Below are 18,726 nucleotides of genomic sequence, written 5' to 3'. Positions count from 1 at the left end.
ACAAAATTTTCACAGACACATAGCATTAATTTTTGTTATAAAACAATTAGGTCCACATATCTAATGTTGAGATGCAGCACATTGTACAATTTCTAGAATTAAAAAGCAAAACACAGCATTAAGTTGGCTCTAGATAAAGATGGTGGTTCACTGAAACATAAGAGAGCTTTGTCTTCTGAGTGTATAAGGAACCACTGTCTGGGCAGGAATAGTTCTCAAACAGTTACAGTCCTGAAAGGGGACCATATGGATAGTGGGTTAATTATGAATGCATTCTAGGCCCTCTGAGGTAGTACAATGATTGATTTAGAGTTGTTTTAAGTTGTTTAATTCCCTCAAATTGGCTACCCCAAATTTTAACATTCAGAAATACTTCGCAAACATGAAAAATTTGAGAACCACTTCTCAAAGATTATTTACAATTGATGCTAAGTTTCTTGATTGTAAAGAAGAAAGGAAAGAGAAAGAAACTAAACTGTCTCATAATAAGCAGAGGTTTTCCTAAAACTTAGCTCTGAAATGAGCCTTGCATGGGGGTATGTTAATTGTAGAGGTGCACCTGGAAGGAAGCAGATGTTTCATTTTAGGGAAGGCTGGAAGATATCTAGCCCCCCACCCAGTTCAAAGCTCAGAGCTTTATTTTTTCAGTGCTTATAATGGTGATCAGGTTCTGAGAAATTGGTTCACACTAATTAAAATGCACATGAATTGGGGCAGAACCAGAATACTAATTTATTCATTTATAGTGAGAAATATTGCTATGACAAAGAGTGGGAATTCTCACATAGGGCATGATCAACCCCCTTTTTCCCTGGCCCAGCATGGGATACCAGGTCATATCCAGAAGGTTCTTCATTAATTTACTGTGAGAGATGATAGTCCCTCTTCAACCAGGGCATCTACAACTGAGGTGTGAAAGACCCATGTGAATTCTGGCTTAAAGACACTTGTCACATGCATTAAGACTATGAGGAAAGAGGAAATAACAGATTTAAATAAGAAACTGAAATAAAAAAGTCCAAGAGCAAATGCTCCAAGTCACAACCATGTATTTTGTCGTGGAGCCTTCTCTTACATGGGTAGAAAACGAGGGCATGATTGCTAATGCAGTTGATGCCACTCCCTACAGAATTATGAGTTCTGGGAAAAGATTAATTCCCACCTAAAGGCTGAGCCTATCTTTAACATGAATGGTTTGCATGACCAAGTAGGGGATGGAATTTAGTTTGGAGCTTGATATTGATTTTTATTCAATTTGCTTTTTTTCTTATTTTATTACTGTACCATTTGCTGGTATGTTGCTTAGGCAACATAATATAGCAAGTGTTTTTAACTCTAAAGGTTTCCATAGCAAAGGCTGATAAATTACCTTGATCTTTGGTTTTTCTGTTCATAGTATTGTGATAACTTAGCACAACATTGCATAACCTTTTGAATATTTGTATACTTTTGTTAGCCTTTTTGTCAAGTCAGGCCAGCCTGTTCTAATGGCTTTTTAAATTTTGATGCCTGCATCCTTTGTAGAAAAAAATTGTGAAGGATTTTGAAATGGACAAAAGAGATTTCTAGATATCCTTTTAATGGAATGTTGGAGCCTCTGGGGATTTCCTGGCCCCATGTGGCTAAACGGGATGTCTTTGACTAGGCTGTCTCATAGCCCTGTAGAAACAGAAGTTAACTTTTTGAACACTAATAGTATGCAAATCATTCCTGTCCATTAAAATGAAAAATTTGATTATTTTTCTGTGGGTATTAACTGGATTTGCCAGTTTTGCTTCCATTTGTAAATTCATTTCAGCATTCCTTACCTGAGTATAAACATACAGCGTCTTGAATTCTCTCTTTTTAAAAAATAAATTTTAAATTTTAGGATAGATCTAGATTTACAGAAAAGTTGCAAGACAGTACACAGAGTTACCACATGCTCCTCACCCAGTTTCCCCTATTATTAACATCTCAGATTACTATGGTATGTTTGCTGCAGCTAAGAAACCAGCACTGGTTAATTAATTAAACTCCATACTTTACTCAAATTTCATTAGTTTTTCTTTAAATCCATTTTCTGGATCCCATCTGGGATACCACATTACCTTTAGTCATAATGTTTCCTTAGGCTGTGTCAGTTTCTCAGACTTTCCTTGTTTTGGGTGACCTTGACAGTTTTGAGGAGTACTGCTCATGTATATTATAGGAAGCCCTTCTATTGAAATCTGCTGTTTTTCCCATGATTAGACTGGGATTATGGCTTTTGGAGGAAGATCACAAAGGTAAAGTGCCATTCTTATCACATTCTATCAAGGGTACAGTCTGTCAACAGGTCTTATTACTGCTGATGTTAACCTTGATCACCTGGCTATTTGCCTAATTTCTCCACTGTAAAGTTACACCTTCGTTCCACTTCTATAACTTACTCTTTGGGAGTGTTAGAAAAAGCATAAAACCTAAATGTGATTTATTCCCACCAGGAGGTTTAAACATTTTAACAGTAATGTGTTAACAAAGGACCACGTAGTGGAAAATTTGCTAGGAAGCTGCTCAGGCTGAGAGTGGGGGGTGGGGAATTGATAAGGACCTGGCTATACCTGTTTGAGAAGAGAAAGAAGTTTTAAACCTACCAATGGAATTAAGACAAATGTAAGAGAAAGCCTAATATGGATATAACTGGCTTAGGCGACATCCGGGAAAGAATGTGAACACTGTAGTACTCAGCCAATGAGGAACCAGGGGAGGGACTTGCAGCACTAGGGAAATTACTTGCGCCAACTGCCCCAGGTGTGCATGCCCACTAGACAGCCGATCTTGCAAGACTGTCATTAAAACCTCGCTCTGCTGTTCTCTTTGTCTCCATGTCCACTTACTGAGTTTGGACCAGTGAGTGTGTTTCTCATAGGAGCAAACTACTAAACACAGCCCATACTCAAGAGGTGGGATGTTATGATCCACCTCCTTGAGTAGGCAGTATCAGCATGAAATATGTGGAATTCTGCATGTGGGAGACTTGAACTCTCTTTTGAACTGTTCACTATATATTACGGGGTCCTTCCTTACTAAGTAAAATATGAATAAAATAAAAATCCTTGACTCATGTTGGTTTTATATTTGTATAGGAGTTGTGATTTTATTCTCTTTTTAAAATTATTCTTTCCTATCTTTCTACCAAGAAATATTGTGGGGATTATTTTTATAATAGTCCCTTGAAATCCATAAGTAAATACCACAAACAAATACATTATTTTGAAAAGAAGATATTAAATGTTATTTTAAAACATAAATTATTTTATCACATTGACTGTATCAGCCAGGGTGCCACCAGCAATCAAATAACACACTCTAAATATGATAACCTGAGAAAGTTTTATCCTATTTACAAATGTGTGGGTGTAGGGGAACCATAGCAGGTGGTGTAGCAGCCCAGGGCAAAGTAACAGCTAGGATGTCACCATTCCCTGGGCCCAATAGGGGAAGGACAGGACTTGGAGGGGAGCCACCTCCTTGAAAACCTGAACTAAACTGGGGAGACTGGCCTTAACTGGAAAGAAGATAAGATCTTCCCAAACAATTGGCATAAAATGGATTTTTCAGGGCTATACCATGTCTAGGCAAAATTTTTCTTAGACTCTTCTTTTCAGAATACCTCTGTCTCCTTTCTCTCTTAATAGCACTTCCCTACGCACGTATTATGCTGCCTTCTCCAAAATTTGCTCTAGGCTTGACCTCCAATTCAGGTTTCCTTTCTCTGGGCCACGGTCAAAAGTCTAACGTTCTGAGTACTGTGTTTAGCTTCTCTCTGCTGGGTGTGAAACTGATTACAGTAATTCCCACTAATTTTTGAATGAAACTTACCTTTCTTAAAAGTTATATTTGCATTTTAATAGCAGTACCTTAACACAAATTAATCTCTAATTGATAGAATGTGAGAGAGTTACTTTTTGTGAGAAGGAGGGGGAATTACTCCTTAATTCTCTAAATTTAAGAGTTGCTACTCACAGAGCATCTGTATTCTCACCTCCCAGTCACTCCTCAGCACAATGCAATTTTGCTTCACTTCCTGAAGCTAATTGCTCGGAAAAGCTCTTCAGGTAAAATTCAGTGGGCATCATTTTCTGAATAGTTTTTGTATTTAGGGCAATTCCCACAATGACTATCCTTTTCCCTCCCATATAGAAATCAGAACTCAGCTTCCCAACCTCCTTTGCAGCTAGGATGCATGCATGCCTATTATATACCCTCATGCAAGATTACATTTGGAAGTGAGCAATGGGAATGAACAGGCTCTGCATGGAGTGTCCATTTCATGATGTTGGTGTTGCCAGAGCTTCCAAGTGTTCGAGACTTGATACAGAAGTGGCGTTGGTAGTAGTAGCAACTGCAGGGAAACCAAGTTGCTGGCATTTTGGGCTCCGTGCCAGTGGCAGTTGGTAGCATTTACTGACATAGGGAACACCAGCGACAGACTCCTGGTCTGGATGGCTTTGCTGCATGTTTTGGGCACTGTTCCTGGGAGTTTAGTCTTGAGTGTTTCTCCATTCATTCTCAACTTTCCCCTGACCCTCAACCCCTCAATCAGCAGAATGTACAGTACAAGTCTGTCCACTTTACTCCATCCCCACGTGCATTTCCTTAGTGCAGGCCACAGCGTCTGTTCTGAGATTGCTGCAGCAGTATCCAACTGGGCCATTCACCTCCAGTTTTGACCTCTCTGTCAGAGATAGAGACATCTTTCTAATCTATTACTCTTTGGCGTAAGACCTTTTGGTGGCTCCCTAACACCTTCCAGATAAAATCTAGGATTAGTCCAAACTCTCTAGAAGGGGCTTTCAGGATCTAGGCCTCAATGACCTTCTCAATTTATCTTGGCCATGTCTGCTTCTCATACGTATGCTCCAAATATCCTCTTTTCTTGCTCTGCACCAGCATCAGTGGATCCCCTGGCATCTGCAGAATCTCAGTCCTCCTCCAGATTTACTGAATCAGAGGTGGCTTTTTAAGGAAAGCATTAGATGATTTGTATGCATATTCAAGTTCTAGTCAAGCTGCTTTATAGCACTATGTGCTCTTTCCCTCTGGGGCTTTAACACTTCTGCTTCCTCTTTTGTACTACCCTTCCCCTTCTTTATATATGTTTAACACCTTTCTGTAGGACTCAGCTGGGAAAACTGGTGAAAGCTGGATTGGAGATTTCATTTGTTACCCAAAACATAGGAGTTATTCCTTTGTACCATAATAACCTTTTAATTCTGTTTTCTTTCCAACTACACAGGGTTTTACTATTCTGGTTTTACTTTGGAGTCAACCTGAGAACTTAAGATTCCTATCTGTAGAGATTTTTATTTTAATTGGTTTGGGTAAGGCCTAGATACTGTTTTGTTTGTTTGTTATGATTTTTAAAAATTAAAGTATAGTTGATATACAATACTATATTGGTTTTAAGTACGTGACATAGTGATTAAACAGTTATATACATTATTAAATCCTCACCCCAACTAGTGCAGTTACTGTCAACTTAGAAAGATGTTACAGAACCATTGACTATATTCTCTATGTTGTACTTTCATCAGCTTAACTAACTTACATTATGATTGAGAATTTATGCCTCTTAATACCCCTCAACCCTTCCCCGCCACCTGAGTCCCTCTCCCATGGTAACCAAAAGTCACCTCTCAATGTCTGTGAGTCTACTGCTATTTCGTTCATTTTGTTTTGCTTTTTTTTAGATTCCACATGTAAGTGAGATCACATGGCATTTCTCTCTCTCTGCCTGGCTTATTTCACTGAGCATAACACTCTGTAGATCCATCCATGTTGTTGCAAATGGCAGGATTTCTTTATTTTTTATGGCTGAGTAATATTCTATTGTATATATGTACCACATCTTTTTTACCCATTCATCTATTAATGGACACTTTGATTGCTTCCATATCTTGGCTACTGTAAATAGTGCTGCAAGAACCATAAGGGTGCATATATCTTTTCAAAAACAAGCGATTTTGTTTTTTGTGGATAAACTCCTAGAAGTGGGGTTACTGGGTTGTCTGGTATTTCTATTTTTATTTTTTTGAGGTACTGCCATATTGCTTTCCATTGTAGACACTGGTTTTTAAAATAAGTATTTCAGATGATTATAATGTGGAGCCAAATTCAGAACCACCACACTAGACTTTAAGCTTTCTAAGGACAGGTGTTGTGTCTTATTCACTGTTGTACCTACTATAGAACCAGGTACATAAACTACACTAGTAAATAATTGTTGTCCCTAGTTTCTTAGGGATATAGAATCAGCTTCACATTGTGCAAACCATCCTACTTTATACCCAAATGCTATCACATATGTTAGCAGCTGGGCAGCCCATTAATCTCATTAAACAAAGAATCATTTCTTGAGGAAAAAACTTGTTCTGGCATTTGAAGCATATTTTTAATTACCTCTGTAATCTGTTCTTGGGCCTTGATACTGATATAATGAAGCAGGTTTATATAATTGGATAGTAATAGGCACATTGTTTTGAAACACTGTCTCTAAAAACAAAGCTATTGAATCTTTATTTACAAACTTCTTGGATCCTGAGAACTCAGTGGTGAAGAGGTTGATGAGATCAACACAGCTATAACAAGTAGGTTTTCTAAAAGCTAACCATAGGTTTATGGGAGGTTAAAAAATACATTTTGGGGGAATTTTATTAAGTTTACACTACATTTTCTTAAAATTTAAGGTAGCTCCTTAAAAAAAAACCTCTTCATATCTTATATTTATGTAGTGCTTTATATTTTAGCAGAAATTTCATATCCATAATCTCATTTGGAGATGTCCCTGCATTACAGATGAGAAAGCTGAGGCCCAGAAAATGTGGAACCCTGACCTAAATAAAATGCCAAGCTAGAGACAAAGCTAAACCACCACCCAAATCTCCTGATTACAAGTTCAATTTTATTTTATTTTTTTCACTTTGTTTGTAGATCTTGACATTTTCTGAGCACCTCTGTCTCATTTTTGCAGTCAAGAAGGTGACTGCTCCTGAAATAATGAGACTAGGTGGATCTGGGCAGACAGCCCAGCCTCCCTGCCTCCTAGCTGTAATCTCAGCAGCAAGTCTAGTGGTTAAGAGCATGGATTCTAGCACCAACTGCCTTGACTTATAATGCTGACTCTTCCAATTGCTTGCTGTATGGCAAGTGTTTCAGTCTCACAGTCTATAAAATAGGGATAATAATGTGACCTCCTTCATAGAATTGCTGTAGGATTAAGTAAGTTACTCTTTGTAGAATCTGGCACCAAGAACGATGCCTGGGAGCAAGGTAAGGGTGTTGTGAATCTCTGTTAAATAAAACTCTGGCTAAGCCCTATTATTTTATACCTAAAGTTTTATTAACCATATTCAATTTTCATTAAGTATCTTTTCATATTGATTGTGATATTATAGAAAAGAAATAGTGTGATTGATGGGCTTTTTGCTGTCCTTGAGGGGTTTACAATCTGTAGGGAGGTAGAACAAAGACCACAGGTCTGAGGAGGGAGACAAGAGTTCTCTCGGGAGTATCCAAAGTATGATTCTTCTTTCAAGTAATCATATGTTCCATCTAATCACTTTCTAAGTTCTGCATTATAAACTTGAGTGGGCTTGTCAGGACCTGGGAGAGTGTGGGGAGGGGAGAAGTCCTTACTTGTTGCAGGGACACTGAGAGCCAAGCCTGGTCATTAGCCCTACTCCTCCCTCTCTGGGAAAACTGTTCAGGCTCCAAAAGCTTGAAGTAGGGGCCAGTGCTTGAAATTAAAACAATGGAAATTTTCATCTATCCAAAGCTTTTGGTCCCTCATATTCAAAGTGACAGACATCAAGTCCCCAGTCATCCAGGGAAGCAGTGATGCCAAATCAATCAGAAGGATTTCTAGGTCATCAAACTTCTATTACTTTCCTCTTTAAAAAGTTAATAATGAAGGTTAACTTCCCTTCCTTTCTGTAACCTCTTATAATTAATATCATCCATTTAGGGGATTTCTGAGTAGGATATATGCCTGTGGCTTGGAATGGTTTGTGCAAAGCTATCAGGAATATATAAGTACTGAGTGTGCATTGTGGCCTAAATATCTGCATTCTGTATCAGTTGAACTAGATAGATGGAACTATCTATTGATGGATATCTATTGACACAACTAACTAAATAAAAGGTAATAGGTCAGTGACAGTATGTGGTCCTACATAGCTTAGGTGCTGTAGTATAATGTAATTACTGCAGAAATTTGAAGCAAAACTTCAAAATGGAAGACAAATTAATATTGTTAATGCTATTCTAAAATGAATTCTACTATAACATTATGCATGCAGATTCTTAAACATTTATAATTGTCTTAGTCCCATGTTTCTGAGAAAGCTTCATCTACAGGTATTGAAAAAGACATTTATCTTTATAATTAAAACATTAATGTATAAATCTTTATACTTCACCGTGGATATGACAAGATAAATGCCATACCATTACCAAATTAAATTTTGTCTATATCTGTTAAGTAATTTAGGTGTTATCTAAATAAAGAGGGATATTAGTCCAAATGTCAATTTGTTAGAAGAGTCTATGACAGAAAATTCAGATCAATGGATAGTATGGGTATTTAGAAATTGATATTCCTATGGCCTCAAAATTAAAAGGTTGAGAATCACATTTGCACCACTTCACCCCAGCTAGAATTGCTATAATTTTTTAAAAAGGGGAAAATAATAAGTGTTGTGGGGGTATGGAGAACTGCAGCTTTTATACAATGCTGTTAGGAATGCAACATGTTGTAGTTGTGGAAATGTTTGGCCATTCCTCAAAAAGTTAAACATAAATTTGCCATATGACCTGCAGTTCAAAATAATTTGAAATAATTGAAAACAAGAACTTGAACTAATACTTGTGTACCAGTGCTCAAAGTAGCATTATTAACAATAGTCAAAAGATAGAAACAACCCAAATGTCCCTTAACAGAAAAATGGATAAACAAAAATGGTATGTACATACAGTGAAATGTTATTTAACCACAAAAAAGAATGAAGTTCTTGTCCATATTACAAAATGGATGAAACTTGAAAACATTAAGCTAAGTGAAGAAGCCAGGCACAAAAGAAGAAATATTGTATGATTTCACTTGCATGTAATATCTAGAATAGAAAATTCATAGAGACAGTAGATTGGGGGTTATGAGGGGTTGGGAAGGGAGGAATGAGGAGTTATTGCTTAATGGGTACAGAGTTTCTCTTCAGGGTGAGAAAAAATTTTGGAAACAGATAGTGGTGATGGTTGCAAAACACTGTGAATATAGTTGATGCCACTACAATATACACTTAAAATGGTGAAAATGGCAAATTTTATGTTATATATATTTTACGACAATAAAAAGAGTAAAAAAAAACAATAAAAAGAGAGTAAAAAAATCACATTTGCAACATCACCCATTGCCTGCTTTCTTACAGCCCTCTTAATATTAATAGATCTAACTACAGGATAGCCTAGATGTCTCTTTAAGTTAAGGACTATATTATACAAAAGCAGAGGGTATATGTCTGGTGCTATAATTGACTAAGAGTCCATTGTTCGCTTTGGGATCCAGAATTTAAAGGTAGGTTTCTGAAGTTAGGTTTTGTGTCATTTCTGCTGAAGAATCATTACTGAATGTTGACTCAAACAGAGAAAGAATGAACTTCTTAAAAAACGTTTTTGAAGTTCTCCCTGGTAAATATGTTGAGTGTGGAAGAAAAGATAGTATTGAAAGAAATGGTTATCACTGTATCAGAGTCAACTGTAAAAGTAGTGATTGGTTCTTAGTGAGAATTAAGCCTTGGTATACCTGGTAGGGCATCCGACACACAAAGAAACAGGTAATGGCAGTCATCATGACTTTGAAGGGCTTGTTGGATTTAAACAGGCCCCTCTCTTTCATCTTGTTGGCTACTCTTTCATAACAAAAGGTAATGATGAAGAAAGGTAGAAGGAAGCCCAGCAAGAAGTGGCTGATGAAACAGGTTACATGAATCCATTTCCTTAATGTTTGCATCTTTTTACTTTCCCAGTTAGCAGACACAGCATAGTTATTTTGGCAGGTCACCATTCCTTTATGGCCATCAGGTGTCTCCCTGAAAACCAGATAGCACGCTAAGGGCAGTGGCGGAGATCCAGACCCCCAGAATCATGCTGGAAGCCCAGCATGGGGTTTGGTGCAGCTGTGACCACACTGGGGGAAGATTGAGGAGGTAACGATCGACACATGGCAGAGAGGAAGAAAGTAGAGGCGAACATCCCTGTAGACAAAGTGCAATTGAAGATCTTGCACATGGCAGTTCCAAAGCTCCAGTGATTGTCCTGAAGGTATGTGGTGGCTATAAATGGCAGAATCAAGGTTGAAATAAAATATGAGAGAATGAGATGAAAAAATAGGATAGTATTGACAGTCTTTTTCATCTTGAATTTTAACACCCATAGGTCGAGACCATTGATGATGGTACCAATTATAAATGACATAAACAAGGGAAGGGCAATGATCATTTCTGAGGCAGGAGCTGGGAAGTGAGTACTGTTTCTTACTAAAGTAGGGACATTGAGCAGGTAATTAGTAGAGCTGATCAGATCCATAATGACCTGTGGAGTCAGAAACTGAAAATAACAGTAAAAAAGAAGCAAAAGAAAAGATTAAATATAGACATTAAAATAGTAATTTTTGCATAGTAACATTCAAAATGATAGTATTTTTTAAATGGCAAACATAATACTTAAAAAAAATTGGAACATAATATTTCTACAATAATACAAATCAGATATTTTTTCTAAGGTTCATACTCTAATTTTGTATGAGGAATTAAGATCAGATTAATAAAGGAATAGTGACCTGCCAAAATAACTATGCTGTGTCTGCTAACTGGGAAAGTAAAAAGATGCAAACATTAAGGAAATGGAGCATCAAAAATGGAAATAGTACAGATAAATTTAATGTGAAACAGAAGTTTGGGATATTTTGACTTTGTTAAGGTCAAACTAAGGAATTAATTTAGTTAACTAAAATGACCCTTCTTGATGGGCACAACTTCTTGAATAAGGCAATGTAGGATCAGTTTTACTTGACTTAAGACTTGGTCAGGGCAAATGTTGCTAATGAAATCAAATACCAAAAATAACAATGTGCTGCAAATTAGTAATCATGAAAAGTGATAGGTAGATTTCTCTCATGAGCTAACTGCATATAGCAAATGCTATTATCTAGTATTCTAGTATTCAACACCTATCAGTAAGACTGATACTCATATGGGAGCCTTAGGGCACCTTAAGATTGTAAAGTGTCTTCAGAATCATCAATGAAGGAGGAAAATGTATTTAGAATATAGTAGTAGTTCTTTCTTACTTGGGGAGGGGAGAGCAGGAGAGAAGTCATGAGAGTGTTATTTATGCAGTCCCAGGAGCTTTATGTAAAAATTGTTTCTTTTTTTCTCACAAAGGCAAATATTTAAACAGAGGAGAAAGTGAGGCTTACAACAGTTAAATTTCTTATCCATCAACATCTCCCACCACTGTGTTCAGGTTCAGGTGGAGAACCCAACTAGTGTTTTATGCTACTGTACTTTGAAAATTGGTAATTTATATGTAGTGTTTTGATACTGCTCCATGAATCAGATTATTTAATTATCCAAAATATCCCATTTCTTGGATAATTGTTCCTATAGTACTGAAAATATAAACCTAACAATGTTTTGGAAAACAGCTATTAGAACAGTCATATCAACAAATTGGTCTTTGACAAATTGGATAAAGCAATGGGAATTACTAATGATGTTTTCTTTTTCACTAAGCAAAACATTCTTAGAATATACAGAGAGAAGGAATAAAATAATTGCTATTAAAACCACAACTGCCTTAAGTTAATTCTGCTTTCTAAGGGGTTGCAAAATTATACTCCAAAGTGGAAAATGGTTCTCTTCAGGAAAATAGCTTAGTAGTCTGCTTTGGGAATAAAAACTGAAGCCAAAGAACATGAAATGAATAGGCAATGGCAAGTGAAGGGCTGAGAACCTGAGAAAGAGGCTATGTGAAAGTCCTGGGGCCGTGAGCAGAGGGAGGAGGAGTAAGGAGATCTTTAGATTGGGGGGTACAGGAAAATCACAACAGGAGGCTAGGAGGCTGGACGAGGAGAAAGGGCCAATGAGATATTCTAAGAACCATAAGTGACACAGGGGATTTAAAATGAGGACTGTCCAATATTCTATTTTAATCCATTTGCTAGGCTTTGACATGGTGGGGTATCCCCTCTCCTCATTAATCACAACTGTCTTGTGGTGGTGGTTGCTGGAAACTGAAGGAAAAGACCTGGGATGGAGGGGGTGTACGCCAGTGGAGACCAGCAGCAGAAGGTGAGATGTGAATGAGATGATGAATATGCTGGAAATTGGACAGATGTTGGAGCATAACTAGACAAGGAGAAACAAAAGCCTGTGGAGAATTTCAGATACTGTGTGTTTATGGTCTGAGTGTGTCCATCTGTATGTGTGTGTCTGTACATCTGTAGTGTGTTTGTGTCTGTATTTGTATGTGGTTTCTGTGGGCATGGTGTGGGGTATTTTGGGACTGTGTATATTAATCTGTGTAGTATGTGTATATGTAGTGTTTATGTGTGTGTGTGTGTGTGTGTGTGTGTGTGTGGTCTCTTTGTGTATGTTCATGTGAGAAACTGGACACCTGAATTACAGGGAAGATTTTTTTTTTAATTGTGTGGCTGAGCTGTAGAATGGCATTGAAAGTAATATAAGGACTTTCCCCAAATCAACATTGGTAGTGGGTTCTGAATAGCATATAAAGTTTCCTAGGAACTTTGATTTATTGCACACAACCAGGGGATTTTTCATCCTTAGATATCTTTTAAAATGGCTTTAAAGAACTTGAGTATTAATCAGTGGGGCAGAACTTGGGCTCTGGCTTCCCACAGAGCTGGGTTTTGATTCTACCTCTACTACTTACTAGCTCTGTGATCTTGAACACTTAACTATGAGCCTTTTTCACCTTATAAACGCCACAGAGTTTTTATGAGGACTAAATGAGATAATGTATGTAAATCACTTAGCTCCCATCATGGCACATATTAAACACTTAATAACTTTTTACCAATTACTTTCTCCAATTGTTATGTTAAGGCTGGCAGGTGCCTCATTTTGTCCTCTTGATGCTGCAGTTCATAATCCTCTCCTCCTCAAAGCCTAGAGTACATCAGGGATTTCTGAAGAAAACCTAAATGTCCATGTATTGACACAGAAGCTCTCAGTTTTAGAGTTATTTTGAAGCCTTGCTGTAGTGATACCTTTGGCACAAGTGGCTCTCAAGAAGACCCTCCTTCTGCTTGGGGACACTGTGTTCCCGGGCCAGGGGCACAAGAACCTTGGGAGTTTGATCTGGTGTAAGCCTAGAGGGTCTGTTCAGATGGTAGCACTGAGATAAATGTGCTGGCTCAAGGAATCTCACCTTGAAGTTATGTCCTCATGTCAAATGGTCTTAGGCAGGCCAGAGTGACTCTAAATCTGCAATCTTCTTTCCAGGAAGAGAGGCAAAAATCATTGACCCTTTGACTTCCTTTCATCTGCTTTTCTTCTTGCTGATGCTACTCCTCAACTTTGAGACTACTCAGTGAGGTCTTCCTGCTCTTTCCTGGTTCCTTTTTCTGTAGAATGTTTCCCATGGGCTGGAGGTAGAGGGATGAGTACTTCTTCAAACCATTTCTCCATTTTAAGGGGGATTTTAAAATTCCATAAACAAAGTTATGCTATTTAAGGTTAATAAGCTCATTTCAGGTGTTAAAACACTGATTAGAAATTACTTTCTTACATTCGGTCATTCCACCAGGCACCCACTCTGTCTCAGTTCTAGGATGTTTATTAACATATGGATGCATAGTGTTGGATACATAGGGAGGTGGTAAATAACAAATATGGAAAAAATAGAATCTGGAAATGAGCTACCTGAATTTCCTGGTAAGAAAATCATCAGAAAGAAAAACAAACACGTAGTTTCACATTAAAATGAAATGTATAAGGACAGGCCAAAGATTAATATTGTTTAGTTTGAAAGGATGAAGAGTGACTAGTAGATCAGTAGATCAATTTGCATCTGTACAATTGTTGAGAATGGTTGGAAAGAACAGTGTGGGTTGCCATATCCTAGAAGATGATCTCATTAGAAGGAAAATCCTATAAAACAGATAATACATTTATGAATTGAGTCCTGCACTTTCTATTTTCCTCTCTCTAATCCATCTCTGGTATTTTTCAGGATCAGCCTCCGTGCTGACGTCAGTGTCTTGATTTCTTTCCTGCTTGCTTTTCCTCTTACCTCTGCACTGCCTGTGGAGAAAAGTACATCAAAAGTGCTGTGTGGCTTCAGTGGTGAAGCTTGGGAATCAGTTATCCAGTCTGGTTAGACTTGTTAGAATTTTAAAGCTTCCACACTGTATATCCTTATTAAAAATAGGCTTATATTTTAGTTCTTAATTCACCTGGGGTCGTGACCTTCAACTAAGAACTGATCTGTGCTTCAGGATAAGTTTTCAAAGTTGCTACTGCATTTTAAAAGCAAGATCTTGCCAGGTTCTTACACCCTTTCTGTTAATTTACTATCTTGAGCAACCTGATATACTATTTAGTCCCAACCCACTAATTTTTTTACAGTTATCTACATTATTAAATGCTCACCCCAACTATTGTAGTTACTGTCAACAAAGACAAACCCACCAATTTTAAAAATTAGAAAACTAAGAAACAGACAGTGATTAACAGTAGTTTTTCACCAAAAACAGAACCAAAGGCTCCTTCCACTTCCCTGTGCTATTTCATTAATTAGAAAAAAAAGATATTGGATCAGGTTCTTCCTCCTTTCCCTTGCTCTCTATATTTCCAAATTTTACAATCAGTAAAATTCATAAATAACAAATATGTTAAGGACTAGTATTTAATCCCCCTCACCCAAAAACATGCATGAGGGCTAGTAGTACCACAACCAGATAGCCTAAAATTTCATTCTTCTATAACTCTCCTCAGAAATATTCTCATTAGTGAGTATTTTCTTTTAATGGGTAGTGATATAAGCCAATGATGTTAACCTCTGTTGGGGAATATGCAGACTGTGTTGAGGAAGCAAATTCTCTTCTGCGGTTTTGGTGATGTGACCCCATTTATTTCTCTCCATATTTCAAGTTAAGTCAGGTGGTTTCTAGAAAAGAACTCATGGGAATGGGAACTGTTTTATTTTGTGTTGATATGATAACAGTATGAAACATATAGAAATGTAGATGGTGTTGTAGAATCAGATGTTTGAAAGTCTAGGAACTCATAGATGCATATAATTTTTAGAGTTGGAAGAGACCAAGGAGTTAATTTAATGTAGTTCTTGATTCTGTAGGTGAAGATAATAAGACCCATAGAGATATTTGAGAACTTGCCCTATATTTCATTGTTAGTTAATTAAAGAGTTGGGGCAAAAATAATGTACACTAAAATACTGATGCACTGCTTGTGGGCATTATATTGATTACACAAGACAGTAGAGGATAGAAAATGAACCCTATATTTAAATTCCAACTCTGCTACTCACCACATATATAACCACTCTGAGCCTTAGTTTCCTCATTTGCAAGTATAAAAACAAAACACCTCTCTTGAAGTATTCTTTTGAGGATTGAATGAGATACTAGAGGTGAGGGCTTAGCACAGTACCTGGCACATGGTCATAAATATTAAGTAAATGATAGCTAATAATAATATCATGAAAGTTGTAGCAGAGGACACCAGTAAGCCCAGTGGGCTGGAGCAAATCTTTGAGTAGCACAATTCAAGAAACATTTATTGAGTATCTAACATGTACCAGACAGGGTTTGAACCTGGGCAAAGCAAAGTATATGATTCAAAATGATCACCCTTAGTATTTATAGTTATTAAAGAAGATGATACGTGAACTGAACATGACGCGAGCACATTCTAGGCCTTGGAAACAGGCCTTGTTTACAGACCTAGCAGAAGACGGCAATGCTTCGTTTGTCTGGCCTTGTTCTGCACTTGTCCAGATCACTTCTCACTACTCTCTGCAGCCCAGCACAGTGAGAACAACAGCGCAATTATTAGCTCACCAGTTTCCATTCTGGCCGAAGTCAGATTCACTTATAGGTCTTCAGAAAATACAGATTATTCCTGAGGTTTGATTCATGTATCTAATACAAGTATTTACTGTATTTGAAGCACTGTTCTTGCCATGGGGATACAGAGGAAATGAGAAGAGCTTTGTTCTCCTGGGGCTTACATGCCAGTGGGGGGAGATAGACAATAAACCAGTAAATAAGTATCAGCTAGCACTGCAGTACCATGCAGAGTATCAAAACATAGAAATGTGATGAATAACTAAGTGGCTATTTTAGATGAGGTGCTTGGGAAAGGCCTTTCTGAAGGTGACATTTGATGGGATTGGAATGACATGAAGGAACTGATTGGACAGTGATGAAGAAGAAGAGCATTACCCTGGACCTAACTTATGCCTTCCTCCCTGTTTTTTCCCTCTATATTGGCTCCTGTTAACCTCCGATCTGCTTTTACCCTCCTAATTGGGTCTCTCTGTTTATTGGAACCTTTGGCTCATGACTTTTCAACTTCATTCCAAGACTTATGGCTTGCATTCTCCTCCTTAGCAGAGTCCTTGTTATTATAGCATTCCTGGAAACAAAAATCAGCTCTATTCAGGAGACTCTCTCCTGGGTTCTGCTTCCATCCTTATTGGGTCTGACCCACTACATCAGGCTCCAGATCCTCTCCATGTCTGGACAGCATTCCTGAAACTTCAAGTAGGATGTTTCTGAAGGAGAGGCAGAAGGTGAGGCTGGGTTGTAGGCCCAGGTCTTAATTATGAAAGGATTTGGATTCAGGTTTAGTCCCAGGGGAGAAAGGTTTGGCATTTGGAGCATAGGCTTTCAACAGGAGGAAAAGAGTTCAGGTCTTGGCGAGATTTGTTAATTCTAGAAATTCAAAACCAAGGTAATTTGCTGAGAGGGAACAGAGGAGGGATGTTGGAAAGTGATGACAGTTTGGAAATTCCTATGAAAGTAATGAGACATATAAAAATTATTGAGTGGTGCTAAGGGTGTGTGAGATTAAGGACCATTTATTTGTAAGTCTACCCTCCTGGGAAAGGGGAGAATTCCTACCTGTGCTAATTTTAAATTCTAAGATGCTCCATTAACTTCCAGTTTGCCTGTGGAGGCAGAAACAGATTGTCAAAGTATTCATGGCTGATGGTTCCCAAGCTAATACTTCCAGGAGAGGAGGCCAGCAGAGAAGAGAGCGCTGATGAGAGAGTGGTGGAAGAGATGTTGCTGGGGGTTCCTATAGGAGAGCGAGCATGCAAAGCCATGATGAGTCCGACGGATGGACGACATGGAGGGATTGGTGGTACAGGGGGTTTGGGGCTCGCAGAGCTGTAGTGTTGGTGTAAGTATTGGAGACCAGGGTCAGTGTGGACTATTGAAATTTTCAGTTTTCGAGGTGTAGCTGTTCTGTGTGATGTAAGGTCTCCTGAGTATATAGCAAAGGAACTCAGGTAGCACAGAATCAGTGGAATTGAAACTAAGGTATCGGATGGTCTTTATCCCAAGAGCAGTGGAAATCACTCAAAGGTTTTAGGTAAGAAGTGATACAGTCACAGTGGTAATTTAAAAAGATAGCCTGGCTTTTGAGGCGGAGATTGGATTGGTGAAAGGTGAGAGTTGAAGTGGGAAGACCAATGATCTTAGTTTGGGTTCCTCTAGAAGAGACCCCAAGACAATGATTTGAGGGCAGATAGTTTATTTGTGAAATGATCCCTGGAAACTCAGGTAAGGGGTGGGGAAGAGAGATAGGGAAGGGCAGGAGCTAATAAAGGGTGAATTCTTAAGATGCAGCTGTGGGTGATTAATGCTCAATCCCACTGAGAACTCTGGAAAGCTGTGTAGAACACATACTGCTGGGTCACTCCACCTGAGGGACGAGGAACATGGGTATTTATACACCAACTCCTGTCAATTATTGGCTGAGGGATGATCACAGGGCGTGTAAATGTCTTGGTACTTCCTTTGTCACACATATGAGCAGAGTGGGGTCTATGGCTAGAGAAGGCTTCTGGGAGCATGGGATGGGGTGGGGGGGAGAAGATTCCAGCAGAAGGAAATTTGATTAGCAAGGACTCATGATAAAGACTTGGAGTTATGAGTGAGTGTGGATAAAATGAGAGTTCCTGTGGCCAGAATTCTCACCTGGCCCTGGTTGACTAGCTCACTGCACACCTGTGGGCAATACGTAGCTGTTGACTCTATAAAAAGAGCTCCACCCACTGCTCTGGGCATGCCACGGTGGCAGGGCTGCAAGGCTACAGGAGAGCAGAGCAGAGGCTAGAGTGGTGACAGTGCCGAGGACAGAGGCCCAGAGGATGGCTGTGTGGGACGACTGTGCAGAGAGGCCCGGAGGACAGCTGTGCATGATGGCTGTGTGGACAGAGCGGCCCAGAGGATGACTGTGCAGACAGAGGGGCCCAGAGGCAGAGACCGGCTTGCTGCATGCAGACTTGCTCTGAGTGCATGGGATTTTAGTGACTGACCTGCCACCTGGAAAGTTGGGTATAAGCCTTTCACCCCAAAAACGTTTTGCTGCCATTTTCTTTGGTCACACTGAATCCACAGCAAACTTGCCGGGGCTGAAACCCATTGGCAAG

General features: G+C 38.7%; 1 protein-coding gene across 1 annotated transcript; it reads right to left on the bottom strand.

Moving 5' to 3' along the window:
* Window positions 1-9,586: 9,586 nt before the first annotated feature.
* Window positions 9,587-10,602, bottom strand: GPR33 (G protein-coupled receptor 33). The gene is given in 5 exon segments (XM_036881203.2): window positions 9,587-9,682; window positions 9,684-9,763; window positions 9,766-10,121; window positions 10,123-10,236; window positions 10,238-10,602. Coding segments are annotated over 5 exon segments (1,011 nt in total).
* Between the last annotated feature and the right edge of the window lie 8,124 nt (window positions 10,603-18,726).

The sequence above is a fragment of the Manis pentadactyla genome, chromosome 11, assembly GCF_030020395.1.
Source record: "Manis pentadactyla isolate mManPen7 chromosome 11, mManPen7.hap1, whole genome shotgun sequence".
NCBI classification, from domain to species: domain Eukaryota; kingdom Metazoa; phylum Chordata; class Mammalia; order Pholidota; family Manidae; genus Manis; species Manis pentadactyla.
Note: the sequence above shows the minus strand (reverse complement) of the source record. Positions and strands in the feature narration are given on the sequence as shown.